Consider the following 22873-nt stretch of genomic DNA (forward strand, 5'->3'; position numbering starts at 1 on the left):
CTCTTAATTATGTTATAAAAGTTGCCGCTTTTACGATGATCAGTGGCCGGCAACCATCACCTATTTATGGGTAGTTATAATCGTTAATGGCCCATCGATGTGTTTACTGTCCATCCCACGGATATTCTTTAAGCTCTAACTTTAAAGCCGATGTCCTGGCAACTGCACTTTGCTCCACAAATGCGTAAGCAGAGTAATCTTCGGTTTATGAGACTGGGATTTGCAGGCGAAGCGTTGCAATTAATTTGAATTTGTGCGTGTTTCGCATGCAAAATCACTCTATAAGAATTTCGACTGTGACGTCTTGGCCATCTTTGAGCGGGGATAACTCAGATGCACGGTTGAGTCTATGAAGTTCGAATTACCCACCAAGAAAATCTAATTTGTTTGTCTTTTATGTCGTTAGCGTGACTAATGGAAACAAAATGAAGTATGTATAAAAAGGAGAAATTTCTTTAGTTGTGAAAACCACAGAAACTACTTTTTCTTCTGTTTTATTTAACTTATAATTAAAAAAAGAGAAGGTTACGAAACCAAAAGAGAAATTGGTTTTACTAACATCATCAACCAACGAAAAGCAAATTTCGATAAATTGTAACTTTATTCGTTTTATTATTTATGATTTTCGTTGAAGATACTCTTAAAATATAACTTGGGTGGTGGTTTTATTGTTCTTAAAGCACTGTAATGTTTGAATATTCTTTGGGATTTTTGCATGTACAAATACCCAAGCCAAAACTAATTTATTAACATAATTCAATAAGAAACTAAATACATAAGATAAGCAACCTTAAAAAGCTTCCCTGTTGTTTTGTTTCTTTTTGGATTATTAACAACATATTGCAACAAAGACCCAACTGCTCTAATTGGGTTATGGTTAGCTGCCATGTGCTGTCATCTTTGATGTGCAGAAATCAGGCAAAATAATCCAATGCCATTGCCATATGGGGCTGGAAAACTGGAGAGGGTAGCTATAACCAAAACCAGCACGTCGCTGTGCCAACAATGTATCGCGAAATTTGCACAAAATTTGAATAAACTGATTGAGTTGTTTGCGAATAGTGCGTCGGGGCAGGAAGAACCGAATGGGCGAATAGGTCAACGATTAACATTTAAATTATTTTCGCCATTTTGCGGCCTACGCAAATAAATAGAGGAAAAACCCCAGCCACACTTGCTTAAATTTTATTTCTTTTTCACGGGGATCGTACAATCTAAGGATTAATGTTTGGGCACCGTAAACCCTTCAGTCAAGTAACTTGGCCACAATCGGATCCGGTGCTGACATGGCATAACCCAATTGCTGGAGAGCCCTCCGGATCTCGGTGAAAACACTGGCATCATCGATGGTGGCCGGCAGGATGACTCGTTCATTCCGGGCAAAGTCCGCCATTGCCTTGCGCATTGTCTTTCCGGATCGAGTGCGTGGCAGGTTGTTCACTGAAGTTATTAAACGGAAAGCTGCAATCGGACCCACTACATCCCGGATCAGCTTAATGATCTCCGTCGAGAGCTTGGCATCGGTCTTTTGGCAGTTCTCCACCGGAATGTAAAGGCACAGCGGCACTTGGCCTTTTGTTGCCTCGGGAACCCCGAAAACAGCAACGTCCACCACGTCTGGATGACGGAGAACAGCATCTTCCAGACTGGAGGTCGACAACCGATGGCCAGCCACATTGATCACATCATCGTCGCGGGCAGTCACAAAGATGTAGCCACGGTCGTCCTTGTAGCCGGCATCCATGGTGTCATAGTAGCCCTAAATATAAGATTTATATTAATAAATAATAACATTTTACGTAAGTTTGCCCAATATTGATATAGAGTATAACAAATTTGAATTCGATTGTATGGTTTAAAACGTGAAAATTTCATACTTTATGAATACTTTATGAATTAAAAAATTGTCTAGCTTTAAACTTAAATTTCTAAAACTAAAAGTTTGATGACTTACCGGAAACTTTTGGAAGTAGAGCTTTCGGTATAGATCCTCATTCTTGTAAAGAGTAGCCATGTTACCGGGTGGCAAAGGAAGTTTCAGCACAATCCTTCCCAGCTCCGAGGTCTGTGCTTCGCTGCCGTCTGATTTCAGAATCTTGACTGCAAGAGAGAAGTCCGGACTTATCCGTATTCCCACTTTTCCAAGTTATCTGGAGCATCACTCACCTTGGTAGCCCATGAGGGGCAGTCCCGTGGAGTAAGTGGGCGGACTGAGGCTCTGCTGGAATCCCAGGCAGGTGGCGGTCACCGCGGAACCCGTCTCCGTTTGCCACCAATGGTTGAGCACCGGCACCTTGAAGGTCTTTTCGATCCACGACTTGGTTTCGTAGTCGCAGTGCTCGCCGGCAATAAAGATGGCTCGCAGTGATTTCATGGAGTACTGACGTCCATAACTGATTTCTGGATCGGCTCTTCTAATTACTCGGAAGGATGTGGGCACTGAGAAGATCGAACGCACCTGGTACTGGTCAATAATTCTGCAAGGAAGAGGGTTGATTATTGAAAATTCAAGTTACATTTAAACATTTTATATCATATTTTAAATAAATAACAATAAAAAGATACACACTATGGTTTAAAATATTCGGTAAATATAAATTTGATATTTTTATGTTTACATATTTCATTTAAAGCTTTATTTTGTTATAAACTTCTGCAGAAAAAAGAAAATAATCTTTAAGTTACAGATTTTTATTAGACTCACCTGAAGTACTGCCCAGGATCGGGTGTTCGGTCGGGTTTGCCCTCGTACATCACGCTGGTCGCTCCCAGGCAAAGTGGCCCGTAGCAGATGTACGAGTGACCCACCACCCATCCCATGTCCGAAGCTGCCCACCAGGTGTCACCAGGACTGATGCCGTAAAGCGTGCGTAGTGTGTACATCAGGGCAACCAGGTGACCCCCAATGGTGCGCAGCACTCCCTTCGGTTTGTCTGTCGTTCCAGAGGTGTAAAGGATATACAGCGGATCATTGGCTTCGATGGGAACGCAGGCCACCGGCTTCTCGCCCTTCGACATTTTCAGGACATCCGACCAGAGCACATCCTCCAGTGGATTTAGTTTTGTGGTATCCGGTAAGATATTCTCCCGCCGGAAGATGATGTTCTTTTGAGGAGGTTGCCAACGCGACATTTTGATGGCCGAGTGCAGGATGTCCAGGTACGGCACCACCTTGCCCGGTTCCACGCCCACATTGGAAGCGATGACCAGCTTTGGTTCAACGTGCTCAATTCGGGAGCATAGTTCCCTGGCAGCGAAGCCACCAAAGACCACTGAGTGGATGGCACCCAGGCGAACAATTGCCAACATGGCAATGATGGTTTCCGGAATGAGGGGCATGTATATCACAACACGGTCGCCCTTAACTACGCCCAGTTTGGATAAACCACCAGCCAACAGGACAATCTGGTCGTACAGCTCCTGGTAGGTCACCCGACGCACCGTTCCCGTCAGCGGACTGTCGTGGATGAGGGCCACCTTGGATCCTCGGCCCCCAAAAATGTGGCGATCGATGGAGTTGTAGCAGGCATTCAGATAGCCACCCACATACCATTTGGTGAAGGGAGGATTGCTGTTGTCCAGAACCTGTTGCCACGGACGATCCCAGTCGAGCAGGTGAGCCTGTTCCTCCCAAAAGGCAGCTGGATCCTGGATGCTCTGGCGGTAGGCCTCCAAATACAGAGGATCGTGCGCCTCCACGGGCATCCCGCAGATGGAATCACCTGAAGAAGAGGTAATAGTTTCGAGGGTTCATTGCTTTCTCTTTTAATCCGCTGCTTTCAATTAGGCTAGCCAATCTAAATTACCTCACTACCACGTGATATCATTTCACCTTACACCAAGCCGCATTAAAATTTAAATTTTCTAAATGTCGCGGTCACTCAACTGATTTGTATATACCCTGGCCACCATGTACTACTTGTGTATTTACGGCCCAACCAGACGCCGAGCATAATCCACACGTCATTGTCGCTGGCAGTTGGACCTTAAAGCCTCCGCCGTGCATAAGCTAATCGAAATCATTAACATTTAGTGCTTACAGTTTGGGGGCAAAACTAAACTCTAATTAATCACAACAAAGTCGCATCGAAAGTTCATTATTTTAATGGGTAAACATGGAAAGTTTTTTTTAATCCTTTCTTTTTATTTTTCTTTACACTTTACACTTTAGTTTTAAAGAACTCTGGATTAGAATTGCCAAGATCGTTCGAATGCAATTTGGACTTCTTGTATATATAACGTTTTATATCCTTGTTAAAGGCACTGTTTCGATGTTTTTTTAACCAACCTATATAGTCTGAATTTTATTTTCCAGATATACGTATATACTCCATACTTAGTACAAATCATCCGATTACTCATCAAAGAGTGGCACTTTTTTTGGAATTGAATATTTTTAACTTACTTTCTTCGTTATTAAATTTATTCACTGCACCCGCACCAGGATCCATTATGATTTGTTACTTTCGTAGTTTATATATATTTAAATGTAGTTTATATATATTTATTTTACGCCTCCCTTAAGATTTAGAATCGAACGAACCGAGCACAACCGTCGCACTGAAGTCGAAACTTTGCAATGGTTTTGGAGAATGTAGAACGCAAGCAGCTAACCAAAACCTTTAGGAAATCACCGATCAAAGGTTTGTATTTTAAACCCTCCGATATTGGGAGAGCCGGAACGGTGGAAAGTGGTCTTCAAAAAGAGAGTAGAGTTGTAAAAAATGTTTCATTTGTACAAAACGATTGTAGTTATATATTTTTCGGCTTAATCTAATTCAACTTAATTATTAATGCCCGGGTTTATTTATTTTTTCTTGTCCTTCTTGGTCTTTTTCGAGGGCGGAGGCGTGGCAACCGCCTGGCTATTATTTCCCTCTTTGGATGTTTCTACACTGAATCCCTTGATGTACGGCTTGACTAGTCGGAAGATCAGCTTTTCGTGTTGCACGTTGCTGGAATCCAAACTAAGACGGACCTTCACTGGATCAAAGGAGTGGAAAACTACGTCGCCGCATCTCTGTGTGTAATCCTCCTCGTTAAAGGTAAACACAATTTCGCTCTTGACGCGCTCATGACCATCCTTGCCATCCTTGTCGGACTTCAAATACAAAGTTCCCTCCAAGCCATACTTGGGAATGAGAACTTGCAGAGCGTTCTTGCGGACAAATAGCACATATCTGTGGAGGGTACTGTTTTATTAAAATATTTTCTCTTAGAGGTTTCACTGACTTACCCTTCCTCGTCTTGCTCCTTGCCGCGGAAGAAAAGGTGCGTATTAAGGGCCACCGAAGCGCGTCCTGCATACTGAGCCATTTTGTGTCGATAATTCAGGTTGTGGCACAGCTCCTCGTTCGACTTCCGCTCCAGCAACTGGGCATAGGTGCTATCCGCTCCAATCGAGGCGGCCAGCAGGCGGTGAACCATGATGTCGGAGTAACGACGAATGGGCGAGGTGAAGTGAGTGTAAATGGGTGCAGCCAGACCATAATGGAAAAACTCCTCCTTTTGCAGACTGCCGCTTATAAAGTACACTGCTTGCATCATGCAACGGGTGGTTAGGATGCGGATCATGGTATTAAAGTACGGATTGTCCGCCTTCACGCACTTGTCCAGCGAAGCCGAAAGTTCCAGTCCCGTTTCGATGTCAACCTGGAATCCTTGATAGCGGGCGGCCTTCACCAGCGGATCAAAGTTAGTGGGCGGGGGCCGGGGATGGCGACGCAGAACCGCACATTCAGTGAACTCGTTTGCGATATGCTCGGCCACTGTGATGTTGGCCAGCAACATGAACTCCTCCACCATGGAGTTGGTCTCGCGCATCTGTTTGACTTCCACTTCAAGCGGTTCGTGTGTTTCGCTGTCCACCTGGAAGCGAATCTCCGGCGAAGCGAGCACCAATGCGCTAAAAATTGGAAAATAAATGAGTCTCTTATTACGCACTCTGGAGAATATCAACCTACCCATTGTCCATTCGCCGTTTTTTGAGGATTTTGGCCAGTCTATTAAGATTTCTCAGGGACTTGGCTAATTCATTCTGCTGCGATGGGTCGTCGATAATCACCTGTGCCTCTTCGTAAGTCATGGCTCGCTTGGACTTGATTACGCTCTTGTGGAATCGCTTGTTCAACACATTAGCCTCTTGGTCCACCTCCCAAATGCAGGAGAAGGCAAACCGCTCTACGCCTCCACGCAGTGAGCACAAATTCGAGCTGAGTAACTCGGGAACCATGTCGATACGCTTGCCAACGAGGTAGACGGTGGTTCCTCTGGCGGCTGCCTCCTTGTCCAATGCATTTCCTGGTCTTATGAAGTGACTAACATCCGCGATGTGGACACCCACTTCCAGATTGCCATTGGGCAACTCTCTGCAATGAAGGGCATCATCGATATCTGTGCAGCCTGGCGGATCCACTGAGCAGATGTGCAAATCCCTAAGATCCACGCGCTTGGCATAGTCCTCCTCGGTAATTGTCCAGGGCATCTGCGGCAGAAAGCTGAGCACCTCGTCCGAGAACTTGCAGTGCGGGACATCGTGCTCCAGCAGAATCACCTCGTTTTCTGTGGCCGTGTCGCCAAGTGGTCCCAGGGAGCGCACAAAGTGTCCGTGCGGATACCGTGAGTTCCTTGGCCATGTGTCTATCGTCACAATGATGCGCTGGTTCTGCAGTTTGGCCGCTTGCCTTGTTTCAATGCGAATGCGAGGGATCTTGCGGTCGGCCGGCACAAAGATGTGCCGATTGGTGTCCTCTATAAGGCTGGGCTGCAGGATGCCGCAGTACTGCCGCCATTTCCGACGCACAATGCCCACAATTCGTCCGGTGGGCGTACGCTCTGCAGATGAGGCAGCTGCCTTCACCTGCTTCAGCATATCTTTTTCATCTTCGGCGCGTTCTTCGCTGGGTACCTCGTCCGCGTACACGTTTTTCTCCTCCAGCACTATTTCACTAGGCGCTGACCACTCCTCCTCGGGCAAAAGCTCCACCGCCACCAGGTCGCCATCCACAGCTCGGTTAAGGGATTCTCTGCCTTGGATAAGGATCTATAAAGTAACACAGAACCATGACTTGCTATAAAAAGTTTTAGAAGGGAGTAACTTACGCCCTTTTCAAACTGCTCTACATTGACACTGCCTTCGAGATAGTTTTCTCTGGAGGCCTGAAAGGCGCCCTGCAGTAGCTTCTTCTGGCGTAGTCCTTCGAGCAGCTCCTTCATGCTGAGATGCGCCGGATACTGGGGCAAGCCCTTCTTTTCGTTTTCAAACGTCTTGTGCGACAGTTTGTCCACCAAAAGTGGAAAATCCTCAAGGGATTTTACATATTCCGCGGCAGAGGCCACCAGAATTCCCTCAGCGTCGGCCTTGGCACGATTCCCAGCATCATCGGTAAGCAGAATAACCCGCGTGGCAGCCCTGCCACTTCGCTCCAAGTCCTTGGGGGATTGTGACGCCTGCAGGTGAACATCATACCACTTGGTGGCCAGACGGATGGCTCGATCATTGCGATCATTGGCAGTCTCATCGGGTTCGCGATCTGCATAAGTGTCCCTATAAACCGATGGATTTTAATCAAAGGGTTTTTGTTTTAAATATTGTACCTACTTGTGATGCTCGTTAACAAACACATAAAAGTTCCTGGTGCGATCGTGGACTAGCTCATTAAACCGCTTGTAGATGGAGGAGCTCTTGTGCTTCACCTCGTTAAGTACGGTGGTCAGCACGACTACGTTGCGGAGCACATCCTCCTCGAGCACATCTATCTGATCCAACACCACATTGGTGTCCAAAACGAGGTAGTGTGGAAACTTGAATAGGGTGCTCTGGATATCGTGCTGGGACGTCAGTTGGTAGACCTCGTTCTGGAAGCACTGTCGGCACAGATCGGAGCCGCATCCGATGTCGTCGCGGAGGTAATGCTCCCGCACGATCTTTAGGATATTACCGCGCTTGGTTTTACGCGTAAATTCACGTAAAGTTTGCATTTTATTAAACCGCGTCTGGATCAAATCTTCCTCACATGTGTGCCGGAATTAAGAGGCCTTTGCAAGTTCAGACCGCTGTTTCAGCTCATGAAGGCTTGTTCACACTGAAACCGCAACAGGCGAACACAGCTTGCATTTGCTAAAAAAATTATATTAAATATACCAGACGAATTTCTATAGTTATCGCAGTTTAAATAAATTCAACAAAATAAATTAAATGAAAGCAGTTAAACGACAGAACCATAATTTTTGGTGCTGCAATCCCAGTGAGAACAAGTCAAATCTTAGGTGGTTTATGTCTCCGCTGGTCAGTCAATTCTTTCCGCAACATTTAGTACCATTTAGTGGTTTTCTATATCGCCGCTTCGCACGTGTAGTACGCACGTTGCTTAAATTTTGTTATTTAAAACGCTAAATTTCACAGCTCACCGATGGTTCCTAATGAGAAAAGTTTCCCCCGAGGCGGGACGATACATGCCGAAGCCAAAAATGCCGACATCACCTCGAATATCGTATGCTTACCAAGGGAAATCTCCGGAATATCTATACATTCACTTGTGTCTTGCAGGTTTTTGGTGCGTCGCAGAAAAAGGTGAAAAAGGCTCCTAAAGTAAAAGACAACCTCATCAGCGATCCAACCGAGGAGCAGAATGAGCAACTCGAGGCCTTTTCCGCAGAGTCCCTCAACTTGGACACGCTGGAGGAGGACATGCTGGTCATGGGAGTGGTCAAGGAAACGAGTACCACTGCCCTGCAGATTGCCTTGCCCGGCCGTATGTTCGCCCGCACCTTGGTGGCCGATATCTCTGAGGCCTACACCCGCGTAGTAAAGGCAGCCATGTCCGGAAACACCAGCGAGTTCTATAATCTCACCGAGCTCTTCCCGGTGGGCCGCATTGTCTACGGCAAGGCGATCAAAACAGTAAACTCTGCCAGCAATCGGTTGAACTTGTTGCTTTCCCTAAAGCCGGCCGATGTCCATAGCAATCTGCACCACAAGAGCATCAAGAAGGGATTCATCTTCTCCGGCGCCGTGGCGGAGATTCAGGAGCACGGCTACGTCATCGAAACCGGAGTGCAGGGCTTGCAGGCCTTCGTGCCCTGTGAGGAGCCAGCACAGACCCTTCGGGTTGGTCAACTCGCTTTTCTGAAAGTCAAGAAGATTCAGCACGATGAACACCAGAGCACCTGCACCTGCACTCAGGTGGAGCAGGACCAGCTACGCATCAAGAGCCAAAACGAGGCGAATCTCGACTACATTCTGCCAGGCAGCATTGTCAAGTTCAAGGTGGCCAAGCACCTGAAGGATGGTCTGAAGGGCAGCATAATGAACGAGTCCTTTAGCGCGTACGTAAACGAGCACCACCTGGCCAACGCTCTGGAAACACTGGATTCCTACGAACTGAATGAGGACTACAATGCCAGGGTGCTGTACGTGATGCCTCTGACCAAACTGGTGTACTTAACCCTCAATCTGGACATCAAATCGGAAGAAGAGGTGGCAAAGAGCCAGGAGGACGAAGAGGAACAGGAGGTGGAGCCACTCAAGGTGGGCTCCGTGGTGGAGAAGGCCAAGGTCCTGCGTCTGGGCAGCGGCGGAGTGGTGCTGCTGCTTAACAAGAAGTTTAAGGGTATCATCTCTTTCGGATCCATCAAAGCCAACTTCAAGGGTAACTACGACAAGGACGAAGTGCTGTCCAAGTACGGCCGGAAAACCAAGCACAAGGTGCGCATCTTGAGGTACGACGTCATCGAGTCCATGTACTACTGTTCCGACGCTCCGAACGTGGTCAGTGAAAGGATTTACAGTCTGGAGGACATTAACCCCGGCGACGTGGTCACCGCGAAAATGGTCAATAAGGACGACAAGATCAACGGCTGGTCGGTGAAGATTGGAAACGTTAAGGGAGTACTGGAAAAGTTGTACTTAGCACCCAATGTGCGTTACGATGTCGGCCACTTGGTGAGATGCCGGGTCCTGGAAGTGAATTCGGAGCGCAAAATCTGCTATCTTACGAATCGAAACGAGTACTTGGGCAAAGGGCTGAAGCTCCTGACCGATTATTCGGCTGCCCACGTTGGCAATGTTTATACGGGCACTGTGGTTCGTTGTGAAGATAATTATGTGCTCGTAAAGTTCGGTAGCGGCATCAAAGGAGTCCTGCACAAGCAGAATCTAAAGGAAAAGAACGCATACTTCGAGGGACAGACCGCAAAGTTCCGAATTTTGACCCGCAACAAGGACCAAATCACCTTGACTTTGCCCGAGGACAAGTTCCAGCTGGGCGAGATTTGTCCCGTTGAGGTAACCAATGTCTTGGATTCTGGGCTGGAAATTAAAATCACATTCGCTGGAGAGGATGAGGACGAGGAGGGAAATCCCAAGGTTGAGGAATTCTTGGGCCTTATTCCGCTGCGATTGCTCTCCGATCATTTGGAATTGCTGGACGCTCACAAACTGGTCAATCCCGTGGGTACCTTAACCGAGGCTGCCTGCATAATGCAGAACATCTTCAGCTTGCGCGACGTTCCCTACTTCAGTGGCGAGCTCACCAAAAACTGGCAGTCTGTCCAAGTGGGAGACATAGTTCGATCCTATGTAAAGGGCGCCACGGAACAGATTGTGGACCTCATGGTGTGCGTTCGTAACTACAACAAACCTGTTAAGGTTCATGTTAAGATGCTGCGTCTGAATGCCGTGAAAAATGCGCCCGTGGAGTTGGTTCCGGAGCAGCTGCTTCTTGTCAAAGTGCTCAGTAAGGAACCGGAAACCAAAACCCTGACGGTGTCCGCCAAATTAACCGACGTGTGGAACGGAGACCTTACTGAAACTGCAAAACTGGTCGAGAGGTAGGTCTCTCAAATCGATCCTATAGAATCTGTTCAATAATTTGCATTATTCCTTTACAGCTATTTGGATGAAGTAGCTAACATAAAGAAAGCACTGAAGAAATCATCTGCCGCCATTGCAAAATACTCCGCTGGCGATAAAATCAACGTGGTTTTTGAAGGCATCGATCCGAAGTCGAACGGATGGGTCTACAAAGTGGATGACGGGAAGAATGTGACCGCCCTGCTGCTCTCCAGTCTAGTTGGAAAGGCCGCACCTCCCGAGGCTGGCAGCAAACACGAGGCAGTCATTCTGTGGGTCGACTACTCTAGCGAAGTGCTGCTCATCAGCAACAAAAAGGTGGACATTGCGCATATCGCGCCAAGTAAGGAACTTGCCACCAATCTGGTCGGCAAAGCTGGCATGAAGGCCAAAGTGCTGCTGAAATTGGAATCCGTTGCGATTTGTTCATTGAAGAAGGGAACGAACCCGTTGGTCATCTGTCCGATTCGCTTGCACCCCAACGATGTGGAGAAGTCTGGAAGTACCGATCTACGAGAAGGCGACTTCTGTACCTTAGCATTCATCCACGACAAACTTCCAATTGCGGTGCCCGAGAATGTTTGGCGTCTCTGGAGGGGAGCCAAGAGGCCGGCAACTGGAGAAGCAGCAACGCCTGTGAAAGCCAAAAAGGCCAAATTGGAAGCACCGCCTAAAGAAAAGAAGACCATCATAGAAGAGACGTCTTCAAAAAGAAAGCTAAGACGGAAGAGAAACCTAACAAGCGAAAGGCTGAGGAGTCAGAAAAAATCACCAATGGCCAAAAAAGATTCAACCCTTGACCAATGGTGTAGTCAAGGAAAAGCCGAAACAGAATGGCAAGCTTTTTTTCGAGGATAAAACTCCAGCCAAGAATGCCAAGTCCGAAACTGCTAAAACCAGTGGAACGGAAGCCAAAGCACGGCTGCCGGGAGTTTCCAGCTTCTGGGAGAACGATGTGAGCCGGACAACGGAAGTTTCTAGCGATGAAGATGAGGAGCAAGATGCAGTCGAAAGCCAACAAAACTCAGCCAAAAAGAAACGTCTCAGCGCCAAGGAAAAGGCGAAGGCGGAGGTCAAGGAGGAGCAGCGATTACGGGAGATCGAGGAGCGCAATGCCGATCCCAAGGCACGTTTGGAGTCGATCGACCAGTACGAGCGACTGGTGGTCGCCCAGCCAAACAACAGCATACAGTGGTTGAGGTATGTCGCCTTCCTGCTGTCCAACACGGAAATTGAAAAGGCACGCGCTTTGGCACGAAGAGCCATATCAACGATTTCCTTCCGGGAAACCCAGGAGCTGAGAAACATGTGGAGTGCTCTGCTTAATATAGAACTCGTCTATGGCAACAATTTCGATGATTTGCTCAAGGAAGCTCTCAACTGCAACGATCCTTTGGAAATATACATCTGTGTCGTCGACATCCTGAAGAAAAATAAGAAAAAGGAACAACTCGCTTCCGTGCTGACCACAATCCTTAACAAGTTTAAAGCGGAGGCCAGGGTGTGGCCCATCGCCGCTGACGCATATTTCTGGCTGGGCAAGTCTGACCAAGTCCACAATCTTCTCCAGCGGGCTCTTCGAGGATTGCCGAAACAAGAGCGTAAGTTTTTCAACCAGCTTAACAATTGAAATTTTGTTTGATAATTAAAATATCCTTACAGATATAAACTGCATTGTGGCGTTTGCCAAGCTGTATGCAAATAACGATCATAGTGACATGGCACAGACCTTGCTGGACGATGTGGTCACCTCCTATCCCAAGCGAATCGACATTTGGTCGGTATATGTTGACATGTTAATCAAATCAAACTTAATAGATTCTGCGAGGTAAGTTTCGACTTGTTTTTATTTTACTTGAACAAAATCTAAACGATGTCTAATTTTAGAAACGTTTTGGAGCGCGCTGCATTGCAGAAACTGAAGCCCAACAAGATGCGAGCTATCTACAAGAAGTATCTGCAGCTGGAGGAGAGCCACGGCACGGAGGCGACGGTGGCCAAAGTCAAACATCAAGCGGAGCAGTGGGTGGAGAACTACACTAAAGCGGTCAAATAGTTTCGACCCAACTCCCTTTTTCTAGTTAATAGGCTAGGATTAACGGCAATGAGTTACATGCAGTTTTTTTTCATGATACTTTATTCTAAAACTATTTTAAATGAAGTGTGATTCCGTGTGCTACCTTTTAAATATATATGTATGATAGTACCTATATATTATAGAAATACATATAAAACGTTGCTCTGGCCTTGCCCCCTACACACAGGATGTAGGGTGGTGTATGCCAATAAACAACTTAAGACTTGAACAATAATCAAACGTATTCTGCCACTGTGTATGATGGATATGGGTTGAACACACCATACTTAAGCCTAGGGATGTGACGGATCGGGGTGGGTGGGTTAATTTTGGGGTTTTGGGAGGGTAGCCTTGACTGGACAATGACCGTGACGGTGACACTGACAGTTACAACGACAAGTTATGTGATACTCTTACATATTAATCAATAATAAGAAATAAGACGCTAGCAAATGTTACAATTGTTTTTGTTGGTTTAGCAATTAGATTTAATTTATACATAAAACAGTCTGCGGTCACTCCTTGAAGATGCCGCGCGCCTTGGCAGACGGTTTGCGCACTCTGCCCCGGCTGCTCACGGTCACCCGATGCTCGTCCGAGTCCACTGAGCTGCCCTCGTCGTCATCCTCCGCTTGGTATCGCTCGGTGGACGGCTGGGATCGCTCCTGCGAGCTGGCATGGGCATCGCCGTTCCGGATTCGTTTACTTCGATGGGAGTAACCAGCCGCCGCCTCCTCCTCTTCAGACTGCTCGTTGTATCGCGGTCTTTTTTGATTCCGACCGGCCCGCTGGCTCCCGCTTCGATTGCTCCGACGATTTCGTGGTTCCACATAGTCGTCGTCATCGTCGTTGTCGTTGACAAAGGAGTTATTCGATGGCGGGCGGCGAGTGCGTCGCAGCGGACGCTCCTGCGTTGTCGCCGAGGAGGAGGAGGTTTTCGCCTTGCGCCGCGTGCGTCCATTGTTGGGTGAAACATAGCTGGTCAGTGGCTGATTGTCTTCCGAGTCGGAGTCCTCTTCCTCTTCGTAACTCTGAGAACTGGAGCCGCCGTCGGTTCCCTCATCCGAGGCAGCCGCCTCCTCTTCCTCGTGGTCCTCGTCGTGCGAATTTGCCTGACTGACGCGTCCACGCAGACGTCTTGTAACCACATGGCGGGCAGTATTGCTGTTGCTATTCGTGGTAGAGGTGGGTCGCCGGTGATTGGCTATGGCTGAGAGCAGACGCGAGTTCTCTAGGACATCCAAACTGGTGTCCAGCTCGTCGGCATTTCTTTGATGGCGAGAAAGAATGCGTCTTGGTGCCCTCGATGAGTTAACATTGCCCAGGTAGTTGTGGTCATGCGTGGACACCGCCGGCCGCTGTTCTCCCCGGGAGCCAGCTGCCGATGACGTCGTGGTAGAGGTGGCGTGTGAACGGGTCATATGTGTGTTCCGTTCCGGCGGCGAGGCCAAACGACGACGCAGGCTGAGCGGATGAGGAGCTGCTTGGGTCGTTGAGCTTGATTTTGCAGGTGATTGGTAGTTTTCTACAGGGAAAAAGTTAATGATTGACTTTTTATAATAAGTAATTAGGCTTTAACTCACTTTGCTGATTGTTGGCCAGCGGCTCATTGTCGCTGTCATCGTCGTCATCGTCACTTTGGGCTGGGCGGACCACGGTGTTGCGGTTCGTACGCAGCTGACGGACAGGACCAGCTGCGGCCTGAGCCAAAGCGGCTCGGCTAGTAGAGGGCACGTCGTCCTTCGTTGGCGTGGGTAGGATCTAAGTGAAAAAATTGAATGTTTTACAAAGTTTTTAAACTGATCGAAGGACTACTTACCTCCTCGGCTTCTTCGCTTTCCTCCTCATCCTCCTCCTCCTCTTCTTCTTCCTCGATGTCACTGCCGCGTCCCCAAACCATTAGCGCCCGTTTGGTGCTTTGGCGCGTAGGTCTGATGACGGGAGAGTCTGTATCGGATTCGATGATGCGCCCATTGCGCACTGGCAGGTGATAGCTGTGGTCATTTTCCGCCGCAAGATGGGACGAGGTGCGACTACCATTCGCCCGAGTGTTCCTCGATGGGCTCTGCAGGCTGGAGTTGGCAGCTGCGGCACTAGTGCTGGGTCCATTTCCGATGGCCTGGGACCTGCCACCCGCCGAACGGCCTTTCCGACGGCCCACTTGGCTGTCCTGGGTGCTCTCGTCGTGCTGCGAGTGGGAGGCCGCTTCCTCGGCGGAACTGCCCACCATGCGACGTGTTCGACGGGGCGAACCTGCTGCAGCAGTCGCATTGGCAGGACTCTGGTTCATTCTTCTCCGTTTGCTAGAATGGCCGTTTTCTGCCGCTGGCTAGATTGACGTTTGCCCCCCGATCTTCGACTGCCGCGTCCCTCGTTGGGATTGTAGCTATCCTCGGAATCGTTGCCATTGGAGTCGTCGCTCAGACGTTGCCTCTGCCTGGCTCGGCGCGTGCGTGTCTGCTGGGGCGAACTGTCGTTGGACTGCGCTCTCTCCTCCTCATCGCTGCTGGCATCCGACGTGGCTTGCGCACTGGTCTCCTCCTCCTCTTCCTCTTCGCTGCTGCTGCTCTTAATGCGTCGCTGCTGGGCGGTCGATGATGAGGTCACGCGGTTCGAGCCAGAAGAACTAGCACTTACGGCCACACCGTTCCGACGACGGGATCGAACTCTTGTTGCTGCCGCCTCCTCGTCATCATCATCGTCGTCGTCATCATCCTCCTCCTCTTCGTCTTCTTCCTCGCTTGAGTTGGCAAGTGGCAATCTTCTGGCAGCTGCCGTTGGTTTTTGATTGCGACGCGTAGACCGCTCCTTATTCGTTCGCTTGTTGGGACTGCTACTCGAACCACCGCGTCCTCCGCCGCCACTACTTCCCGATTTGTTTTTATTTGCCCGCCTGCAAGCCGCCTTCCAGCTGGTGACCACCGTTTTAATATGCGACTCAAATAGCGCACTCAATCGCAAGGTCATGGAGTAAATCTGAAAAAATAAGTGGAAACAAACATTATTTTTTATAAACTTAATTTTTGATCAGTTAAATGTGTTAGTACCCCGAGCTGGGATATGGAAAACCTTACCGCTAGATTATCCTACATTAGATGATAGTCACGGAGATCGTCATTCATTAGTTCATTAGTCATTATATCAAAATGATTTATGGGTTATATTTTTTATTCGATTGGTTTTTTGTTTTTTACATTTTTAATGGTCATGAGTTGGGGTGGTTAATTTGAAGATATCGAGATTGAAGGCATGTTCACGAAAGGCAAAAGAAACGTAAAGAACAGATGGATGAGCTTGCATATGTGTCTAGGTGAGTGAGTGTGGGATGGGAGGGTAGTAACATAAACCGAAAAGGCAACAGCTGAGAGAGAGGGTTAATCTCAGTCTGGGAATGCAATAAATGACGATCTGCAACCGATCTGCCAATCTGCTTTCCACTCACCCTCGAGCGCTTGTTGGTGTTGTAGTTCTTTGAATTTTGAAAAATCAGTCGCACATCCTTGGCAAAGTCCAACGGATCGTCATAGTTGCCGCCCAGCAGATCCTCCTTCACAGTGCGCAAATCCATGGGCGTGGCAATGATTTCCAGGTAGTCGGGAAAGTCAATCGTGTCCACGGGCTCCCTGAACGGTACGGAATCCGTTCGTGCCCACATTAAATCCAGTAGTTGTCGGCAGTCGGCACGCCAGTCTCCTTCTGAGTGAATTCGAGTGGAGCTAAAAAATAGTATTTTTTAGTTAGTAAAATTAATTACATAAAGGGAAACATCTAATCAAGAATCATAACAAAACAATCTACAATTGATCTTACCGTCGTGCGGAAGCAACTCTTTGCCTGGCTGCTGCCGCAGCTGCCGAGGTCGTTGGTCCGGTGCTGGTCGATGGCACAACATCCGAGTCCGCCTCGTTTTCCGACTCGGACGAGTGGTACACATCTGCCAGCTGATGATAAACAGCAGCCACGTCTATTTCATCCGGCTCCCTATAAAATAATTTATTAAAGATAAATTCACAAACAACTAATAATCAGTATTCTCACCTGATGATCCTCAAACAAAGATCAGTGACAATCCGCGAATGCTTGACGATGATTGCATGCCGGCGGTTGTACTGCTCCGCATTGGTGGCCAAGTAGCGCACATCGAACTGGGCTGAGGTGATGCGTCGGTAGAAATGATTCTCAAAGCGCGACTTGACCGTGGTCAGATCGATGGGATACTCGATCAAGTAGGCATAGTCTGGATAAATGTTGAGGTCGACGGGCGCGAGGAAGTGCTCCGCTATTGACAGACGCATTACCTGGAATATAATCAATAATATTAATGAGATGCACATTATTCAATTTTTAATTTATTTACCTGTTCCAGTCCATTGATTATGCGCCTGCAAGTGCCATCCCGATCGCCGCGATGCCATTCTTCCGACTTGGGCTGGTACAGTGTGGCGCGTATCTCCTCCGGCAGCACAGGAACAGCACCGCCCACCTCATCCGGCACTCGTTGCTGGTCGATGGGCTCCATGTCCCAGGGACTCATGAACTCGTACTCGCCGTTGTCCCAACGCACGCGGAAGCACATGAACGACGAATCGGGAAAATCGGCGGAGAGGGCGTGGCGGGATTCGATCTGACCCATCCACCAGCCGTCGACAATCATGCAGCGGAACCTATCACCAATACTCCAGTTGCGCTGCACGGCAAGATCGAAGGTCTGGCGCAACACGAGAAAGTCCAGGACATCCGGCATGTCGTGGTACTTGATCTTGAACGTCGTCCCCGTCATGTTGCCCTCCTCATCGATGATGGCCAGCTTCAAGCAGCACAGCCGAGGTGGTCGGATCTCGTACTTGATTCCAATCACTCGAACCAACTCATGATCGCGCAGGGTGTGGAAGTTCCAGGGCTCCGAGCTGTGCGATAGCTTGTACACCTTCTTCAGGCGCACTGCATCCAAGTACTTGGCGTGTCCCTGGCGGAAGTAAACCACCTCGTCACCCATTTGCGGATAGTAGGGTGCCTTCCGTGGAATTACCTCCGACAACCATTCTGCAGGACGATATAGTTCCGGAATCTCGCCATTAGCATCTGTGGGCGGGATCAAAACGGTTTTACGTCCCACCTTTCGGGCCGTAACCTGACCACCTCTAGCTCTGCCTCCCGCTCTTTCGTCGTCGCTGCTATCATCGCTACTTCCAGGGCGCCGGGAGAGCGGTTTGCGTTTTGAGCGCTTCGGTGGCTCCAGATTCGGTCCGGGCGTATCAGCCACCCAGTCCGAATAGTCGGAGCTGTCCGTTTCCGATTCGTCGCTGCTGTCCTCCAAGTTCTCTTCCACATTCGAGTAGCTGGTGTCGCCGGACGAGTTGCTGGACACATCGTCCTCCTCTTCCTCGGGTGGCGGTGCCACTTCGTCAAAGCGCTCTGGCTCCTGATCCCGCACAGCACGTGTGCGATATGCCGGTTGCTGCTGCTGTTGTCCCGCTGCAGGTTGTGCGCCACGGCGTCTTCCACCAACTCTGGCACCGCCTCCATTGGCACGCGTGTTCCTCGGCCTGCCCACACTGCCCGGCTGCTGCGACGAAGCCGCACTGGCCGTGTTGATCATGATGGGTCGGCGTCGCATCTCGCGTTTGTACTCCTGCTTCTCAAACTGGCCTGCAGCGTAGATGGTCTGCTTGAGGTTCTGCAACTGGGGGTATTTCATGGGACGCACGTAGGTGCGACGGATGAACTTAAGTGGGAGAGCCTGCTGTGGCTGGCCAAGAGCTGCTGCCGCATCTGCTGGCCGTTGAGAAGGTCCTGGTTGCTCCTCAGCCGGCGGAGCAGCTGCCGCTCCCCATCCTTGTCGAGGCGTGCTCAGACGACTGCCCAGGACATTGCCACGTGAGGATTGTCTGCCATTTGAGTCAGGCAATTGACGATTGGTCAAACGCTCAAAAGACTGATTCGCATTGCTCGGATTGGCATCGTTGGCATTGGCATTTCCCGACTGTCGATTGGCCAGGGCTGCAATCATGCGGTCTATATGGGAGTAGTTCGCTCCCACTGCTCCTCCTGCAGCTCCTGGGGCGACTCCTGCCGGTGGGGCCTCAGCAGGAGCAGCAGGCACGGCAACATCACCACCTGCCCCTAAATCATCGATGAATACGCCATCCACTCCCACGGTAAGATTCGGAACCAATTGGTCTAAGCTACAGCTTTCCCGACCTGGAACAAAGCGTTGATACTTGGTTGGATGCGGGTTGCCATCTGCATCGACCAGAAAAGGCGGCGGCATCAGGTGGGGCATGATCTGCGTCTGCTCATCCACCACATGATGGTGGGCATCACGCACCAATGGTCGGAAATCCGTGTGAAAGAACAGCTCCGTGGGCAACTGATGTGGATATACATATTTATAGAACTGTCCCATATTGCAATTCGTTTTCAAAGCACTTACCATTTTGTATTTGTCAATGCAGACTCCCAGACCAAAGATCAAGATGTGTCCATGTGAATCGGTGGCAGCTATCATCGTGCCATCCGGAGACCACTTCGCGTCGAACACACTGCCATGTCCCTGGCCATCGATGTCGTTCAGGAAGTTGGCCACATAAACGCCCTGTTCAATGTCCCACAGGAACACCTGACCATCGTGTCCGGCGGAGAGCAGCACGTGCTCATCTCTAGGATTCGACTCAAGCACATACAGTTCATCCTTGTGGCCACGCAGAACACGATGCAGCTTGGCTGATTTCGAGTCCCATATTTTTATCTGAGTTTTGGATGAGATTATCAGTTATTAGTGGAGGTTTAGGACGAAGTTTCAGGATACTTACAGTAAAATCGTTGACGGCGGTGATAACGTAACGATCAGAGGCATCCCAAGCCACCATGGTGACCTTTAGCCTCTTCCCCTCTTCCGGTTCCGGACAGCTGAAATAAAGGTATACGTTTGTTAAATTTTTGATGCAAGTATTTATGAACCCGTGACTCACCTGGGTAGACGCTCCGTCATGCACAGCTTGACGCTCTTCCACTGCTGCGACTCAAATGTCCAGATGTGAGCAGTACCATCCTTACTGCCCGAGATAAACCTTAGCCCACGATGAGACCACTGCACCGAGTCCACGGCATCCGTGTATGCCTCCGTTTCCAAGATTCTCTTCGGTCCATCCTCGCCCATCATGTAGACTCGCACATGGTGATCGGCGGATCCGGCGGCCAAGAAAATACCGCCCGGCGAGAAGGTGGTACACATCATCTGGGCTTGTCCAGGCCTTAGTTTCTCGTGGTACTGCGTTGGCTTTGGGGCAAACGTTATCTTTTGGCCGCGCGGCGTCGAGTACTGCCAAAAGGCAATCGATCCATCCGTACTTGTGGTCACCAGATACTTGAGATCGCTGCGTGGCGACGGGCAAAAGTTCACCGACGTTATCATGCCCGTGTGGGCGGACAGAACGGCGATGGGCGAGGTGGTCTGCATGTCCCACACCCTAAGAATGTGATCCAGCGACCCGGCAGCTAGCATTGTATTGTCTAAGTTAATGGCTATGTCCGTAATCTCGGAGGAGGCGCCGCGCAGAGTGGCCAGAAGGCGTCCATCTGCCGCTGACCAGATCTTGATGAGCAAATCATCGGCTCCGGTGATGATGTAGCGGCCTGTGCGGTCGAAGAGTACGCAGTAAACCGAGGAAAGGTGACCCACGGTGCGACGGAGCAGCTTCGTCCGACGGTACAGATCCGTGGGCACGAGCAGCTTGCGACGCACATCTCCGCCATGTTCCCGACCAGTAAGAACGCGATCTGCAGAAATAAAAATGATTATGAATAAGCTTTATTCATCCAGGCTAGATTTCCTTTCTTTTTTTTTCAGTTCCTTCTTTAATAGACTAGAAAATACATAAATACTCACCTAAGTTGTGTGTGGGCTTAGTAAGGCTAGAATCCGGCAGCGACACCCCATGGAGGCGGGTGCAATAGTCCTTCAGGGAGCGGTGGCAGTAGTAGGTGTCCTTGGTACGCAGGAGGTTCTGCCGTCCTGTGCCCAGGAGCGAGTTGATGCCTGGAATACTAGACGGCAACTCACGGTCCACCAGCGGACCCAGGCGTGAGCATATTTCGAGCAGATGGTTGGCGCCAATGTGCTTGTACTTTCGTTCCTGTAGGTTTAAATTCAAAATTTAACGTCTTTTTATCGATAACAAGAGCGATAAGTCGAGTTTTGTATCGTTGTCTCGCTTTCGCGCCCGCAATTCAAGGCAAAGTGGTGGCTACTGGTGGTCATGTGTGCGCAGGGGCATGTATAAGTGTGCGAAAGCAAAATGTCGGCTGGCTGCAATTTATTGTTATAACTAAAATTACAACGCATTTGTTTAAAAATTATAGTTTTTCAAAAATTTCTTGTTTTTCGGGAGTTTGGGCATTTTTACTATCACCTTTTAGGTTCTTTTAAATTTATATATTTTTTTGTTTAAAAAGATAATAAGATTTATCGTTTTAGTTATTTTAGTTGCAAAATGATTGATGTCTTTAGTTTTAATGTTTTTGTAAAAGCAAATAACTAATTTTTGACGAGCAACTTTTTTCTCTATCCCCTGACCCGGTGACGTCACAAAGGCGCAAACACGAACGAGACGGAAGAACCAAGCAGCACACAAACACATTACACTTATGCAAGACTTGTGCCGATCAAAAGGCATCAAACGATAACTTTAACTAGTTAATTGACTAATTGCAAAAAGACTTACCAATTCCTCAAAGGTCTGTGCATGCTCGTTTCCCTGCCAATCGAGGCGACGCGGCAAAACCTGGGGATTGGAATGGGAACATTCATATAGGTATAGAGGGCAATATATATGACTGGCTGTTATCACTTGCACTCCGTGACGTCGTCGATGACGTAGCGGGGCATCCCTATGTTTTTAGTGTTTTTGTTGTTTTCTCTTTTTGGACGGACTATATCCCGTGGCCCCAGCAAACCCACAATTCAGTCTGATTTTCAACTCTGAGACACGCGGACGTATATATTGTGGGCTTTGTCGTCACTCGCTGCCGGCAGCAGAAACAACAACAACGACAAAACCAAAACAAAGCGTATAAACAAACGCGGTTTTCTTTTTTTAATCAAGTCCAGAACATATCCCACAACGAAAAATGCCCAACAAAAACTCACCTTCTTCTCCTCGAGTTCCCGGATTAGGACCTAAACGCATGGATGGGGGGATTGAACCAAAAATTAGTTAAATGTTTGTAAACAAAGCTGTGGGTCGCGAAATTGCGCTCTTTTTCGTTCCCCCGATTTTGTTGCGATCTCGAGAGCGTCGCTGGTTTTTAACCCACCTTTGCCGTTTCCTCCAGAGGCCCCGCAGCCAGAAACTTGGAGATGAGGAAGTACAGCTCTGTAAGATAGGGAATTTTACACGGGTTTTAGTGCAACAAGTTGCTGGTAATATATCTGCGGATATATCTGGCCAAAGGCGCTGTGCATTCACTCGGCCAAACGCAGTCGAACAAAAAAAACGCAGCCATTCGATTCGAAGGGCGAAACACAGACACACATTTCGAGAGCAGCGGGCCAAAAGGGGCTGCCTTTCGACGGCTTATTTCACACACTTGCTACGACCCCGGGCTGTACGCACCTGGTTTTATCTCATCACCGGAACTGGGCTGTCTAGTTTCCATTATTCATTGCGAATTGCAGCTACGATTATGACAAAATTGCATTTGCTTTCTTCTAAAATTCTTTTCGCTGCTTCTTCTTCCCGTGTGACACTGAATTGCCATTCGCCCCGAGCATTTGCGCAGGCGTATCGATAGTTGGAGCGGGGTTCGCAGGCGGACTATCGATTGCAGTTCGGGTTTGCAGTCGGGAAATTGAGCATTTGAATTTCGAAGCAGCAAAAAGGGAAATTTCAAAGCCTTTTAGGATCATTACTTCATACTGGGTTAATGTTTTTAACTTTGTAAGT

At 48.7% G+C, this 22873-nt stretch overlaps 4 protein-coding genes across 4 annotated transcripts; 1 reads left to right on the forward strand and 3 right to left on the reverse strand.

Moving 5' to 3' along the window:
* Positions 1 to 1171: 1171 nt before the first annotated feature.
* Positions 1172 to 4564, reverse strand: LOC108092193 (acyl-CoA synthetase short-chain family member 3, mitochondrial). The gene is made up of 5 exons (XM_017191720.2): positions 4406 to 4564; positions 2705 to 3722; positions 2167 to 2477; positions 1955 to 2100; positions 1172 to 1759 (listed from the first exon to the last, which is right to left on the reverse strand). The coding sequence occupies exons 1-5, from the start codon at positions 4449 to 4451 to the stop codon at positions 1247 to 1249; spliced, it is 2034 nt and encodes a 677-aa protein (XP_017047209.1). The 5' UTR covers positions 4452 to 4564; the 3' UTR covers positions 1172 to 1246.
* Positions 4565 to 4727: 163 nt separating this feature from the next.
* LOC108092147 (exosome complex exonuclease RRP44) lies at positions 4728 to 8048 on the reverse strand. The gene is made up of 5 exons (XM_017191662.2): positions 7601 to 8048; positions 7102 to 7546; positions 5964 to 7042; positions 5237 to 5905; positions 4728 to 5180 (listed from the first exon to the last, which is right to left on the reverse strand). Exons 1-5 carry the CDS (start codon positions 7978 to 7980, stop codon positions 4808 to 4810), a joined length of 2946 nt encoding a protein of 981 aa, XP_017047151.1. The 5' UTR covers positions 7981 to 8048; the 3' UTR covers positions 4728 to 4807.
* A 294-nt stretch (positions 8049 to 8342) lies between these two features.
* Positions 8343 to 13164, forward strand: LOC108091972 (protein RRP5 homolog). The gene is given in 7 exon segments (XM_017191382.2): positions 8343 to 8492; positions 8549 to 10830; positions 10891 to 11567; positions 11570 to 11638; positions 11641 to 12453; positions 12515 to 12680; positions 12740 to 13164. Coding segments are annotated over 7 exon segments (4257 nt in total). The 5' UTR covers positions 8343 to 8411; the 3' UTR covers positions 12909 to 13164.
* Positions 12962 to 22736, reverse strand: LOC108091971 (bromodomain and WD repeat-containing protein 3). The gene is given in 16 exon segments (XM_017191379.2): positions 12962 to 14454; positions 14513 to 14690; positions 14749 to 15248; positions 15251 to 15905; positions 16372 to 16645; positions 16740 to 16910; positions 16968 to 17227; positions 17287 to 19299; positions 19363 to 19677; positions 19742 to 19838; positions 19901 to 20708; positions 20818 to 21064; positions 21653 to 21712; positions 22078 to 22107; positions 22245 to 22303; positions 22544 to 22736. Coding segments are annotated over 16 exon segments (6720 nt in total). The 5' UTR covers positions 22587 to 22736; the 3' UTR covers positions 12962 to 13444.
* Between the last annotated feature and the right edge of the window lie 137 nt (positions 22737 to 22873).

Source organism: Drosophila ficusphila, unplaced genomic scaffold (assembly GCF_018152265.1).
Source record: "Drosophila ficusphila isolate 14025-0441.05 unplaced genomic scaffold, ASM1815226v1 contig_791, whole genome shotgun sequence".
NCBI classification, from domain to species: Eukaryota; Metazoa; Arthropoda; class Insecta; order Diptera; family Drosophilidae; genus Drosophila; species Drosophila ficusphila.

Excerpts from the sequence above, each read along its gene's own strand:
- LOC108092193 (XM_017191720.2), bottom strand. The coding sequence starts at position 4,451 with ATGGATCCTGGTGCGGGTGCAGTGAATAAATTTAATAACGAAGAAA. Across the intron at positions 3,723-4,405 it reads TAAATTTAATAACGAAGAAA|GTGATTCCATCTGCGGGATG; the intron begins GTAAGTTAAAAA and ends CCTCTTCTTCAG. Across the intron at positions 2,478-2,704 it reads GATCCTGGGCAGTACTTCAG|AATTATTGACCAGTACCAGG; the intron begins GTGAGTCTAATA and ends TCTTCCTTGCAG.
- LOC108092147 (XM_017191662.2), bottom strand. The coding sequence starts at position 7,980 with ATGCAAACTTTACGTGAATTTACGCGTAAAACCAAGCGCGGTAATATC. Across the intron at positions 5,906-5,963 it reads AAACGGCGAATGGACAATGG|CGCATTGGTGCTCGCTTCGC; the intron begins GTAGGTTGATAT and ends TCCAATTTTTAG. Across the intron at positions 5,181-5,236 it reads AAGGAGCAAGACGAGGAAGG|ATATGTGCTATTTGTCCGCA; the intron begins GTAAGTCAGTGA and ends TACCCTCCACAG.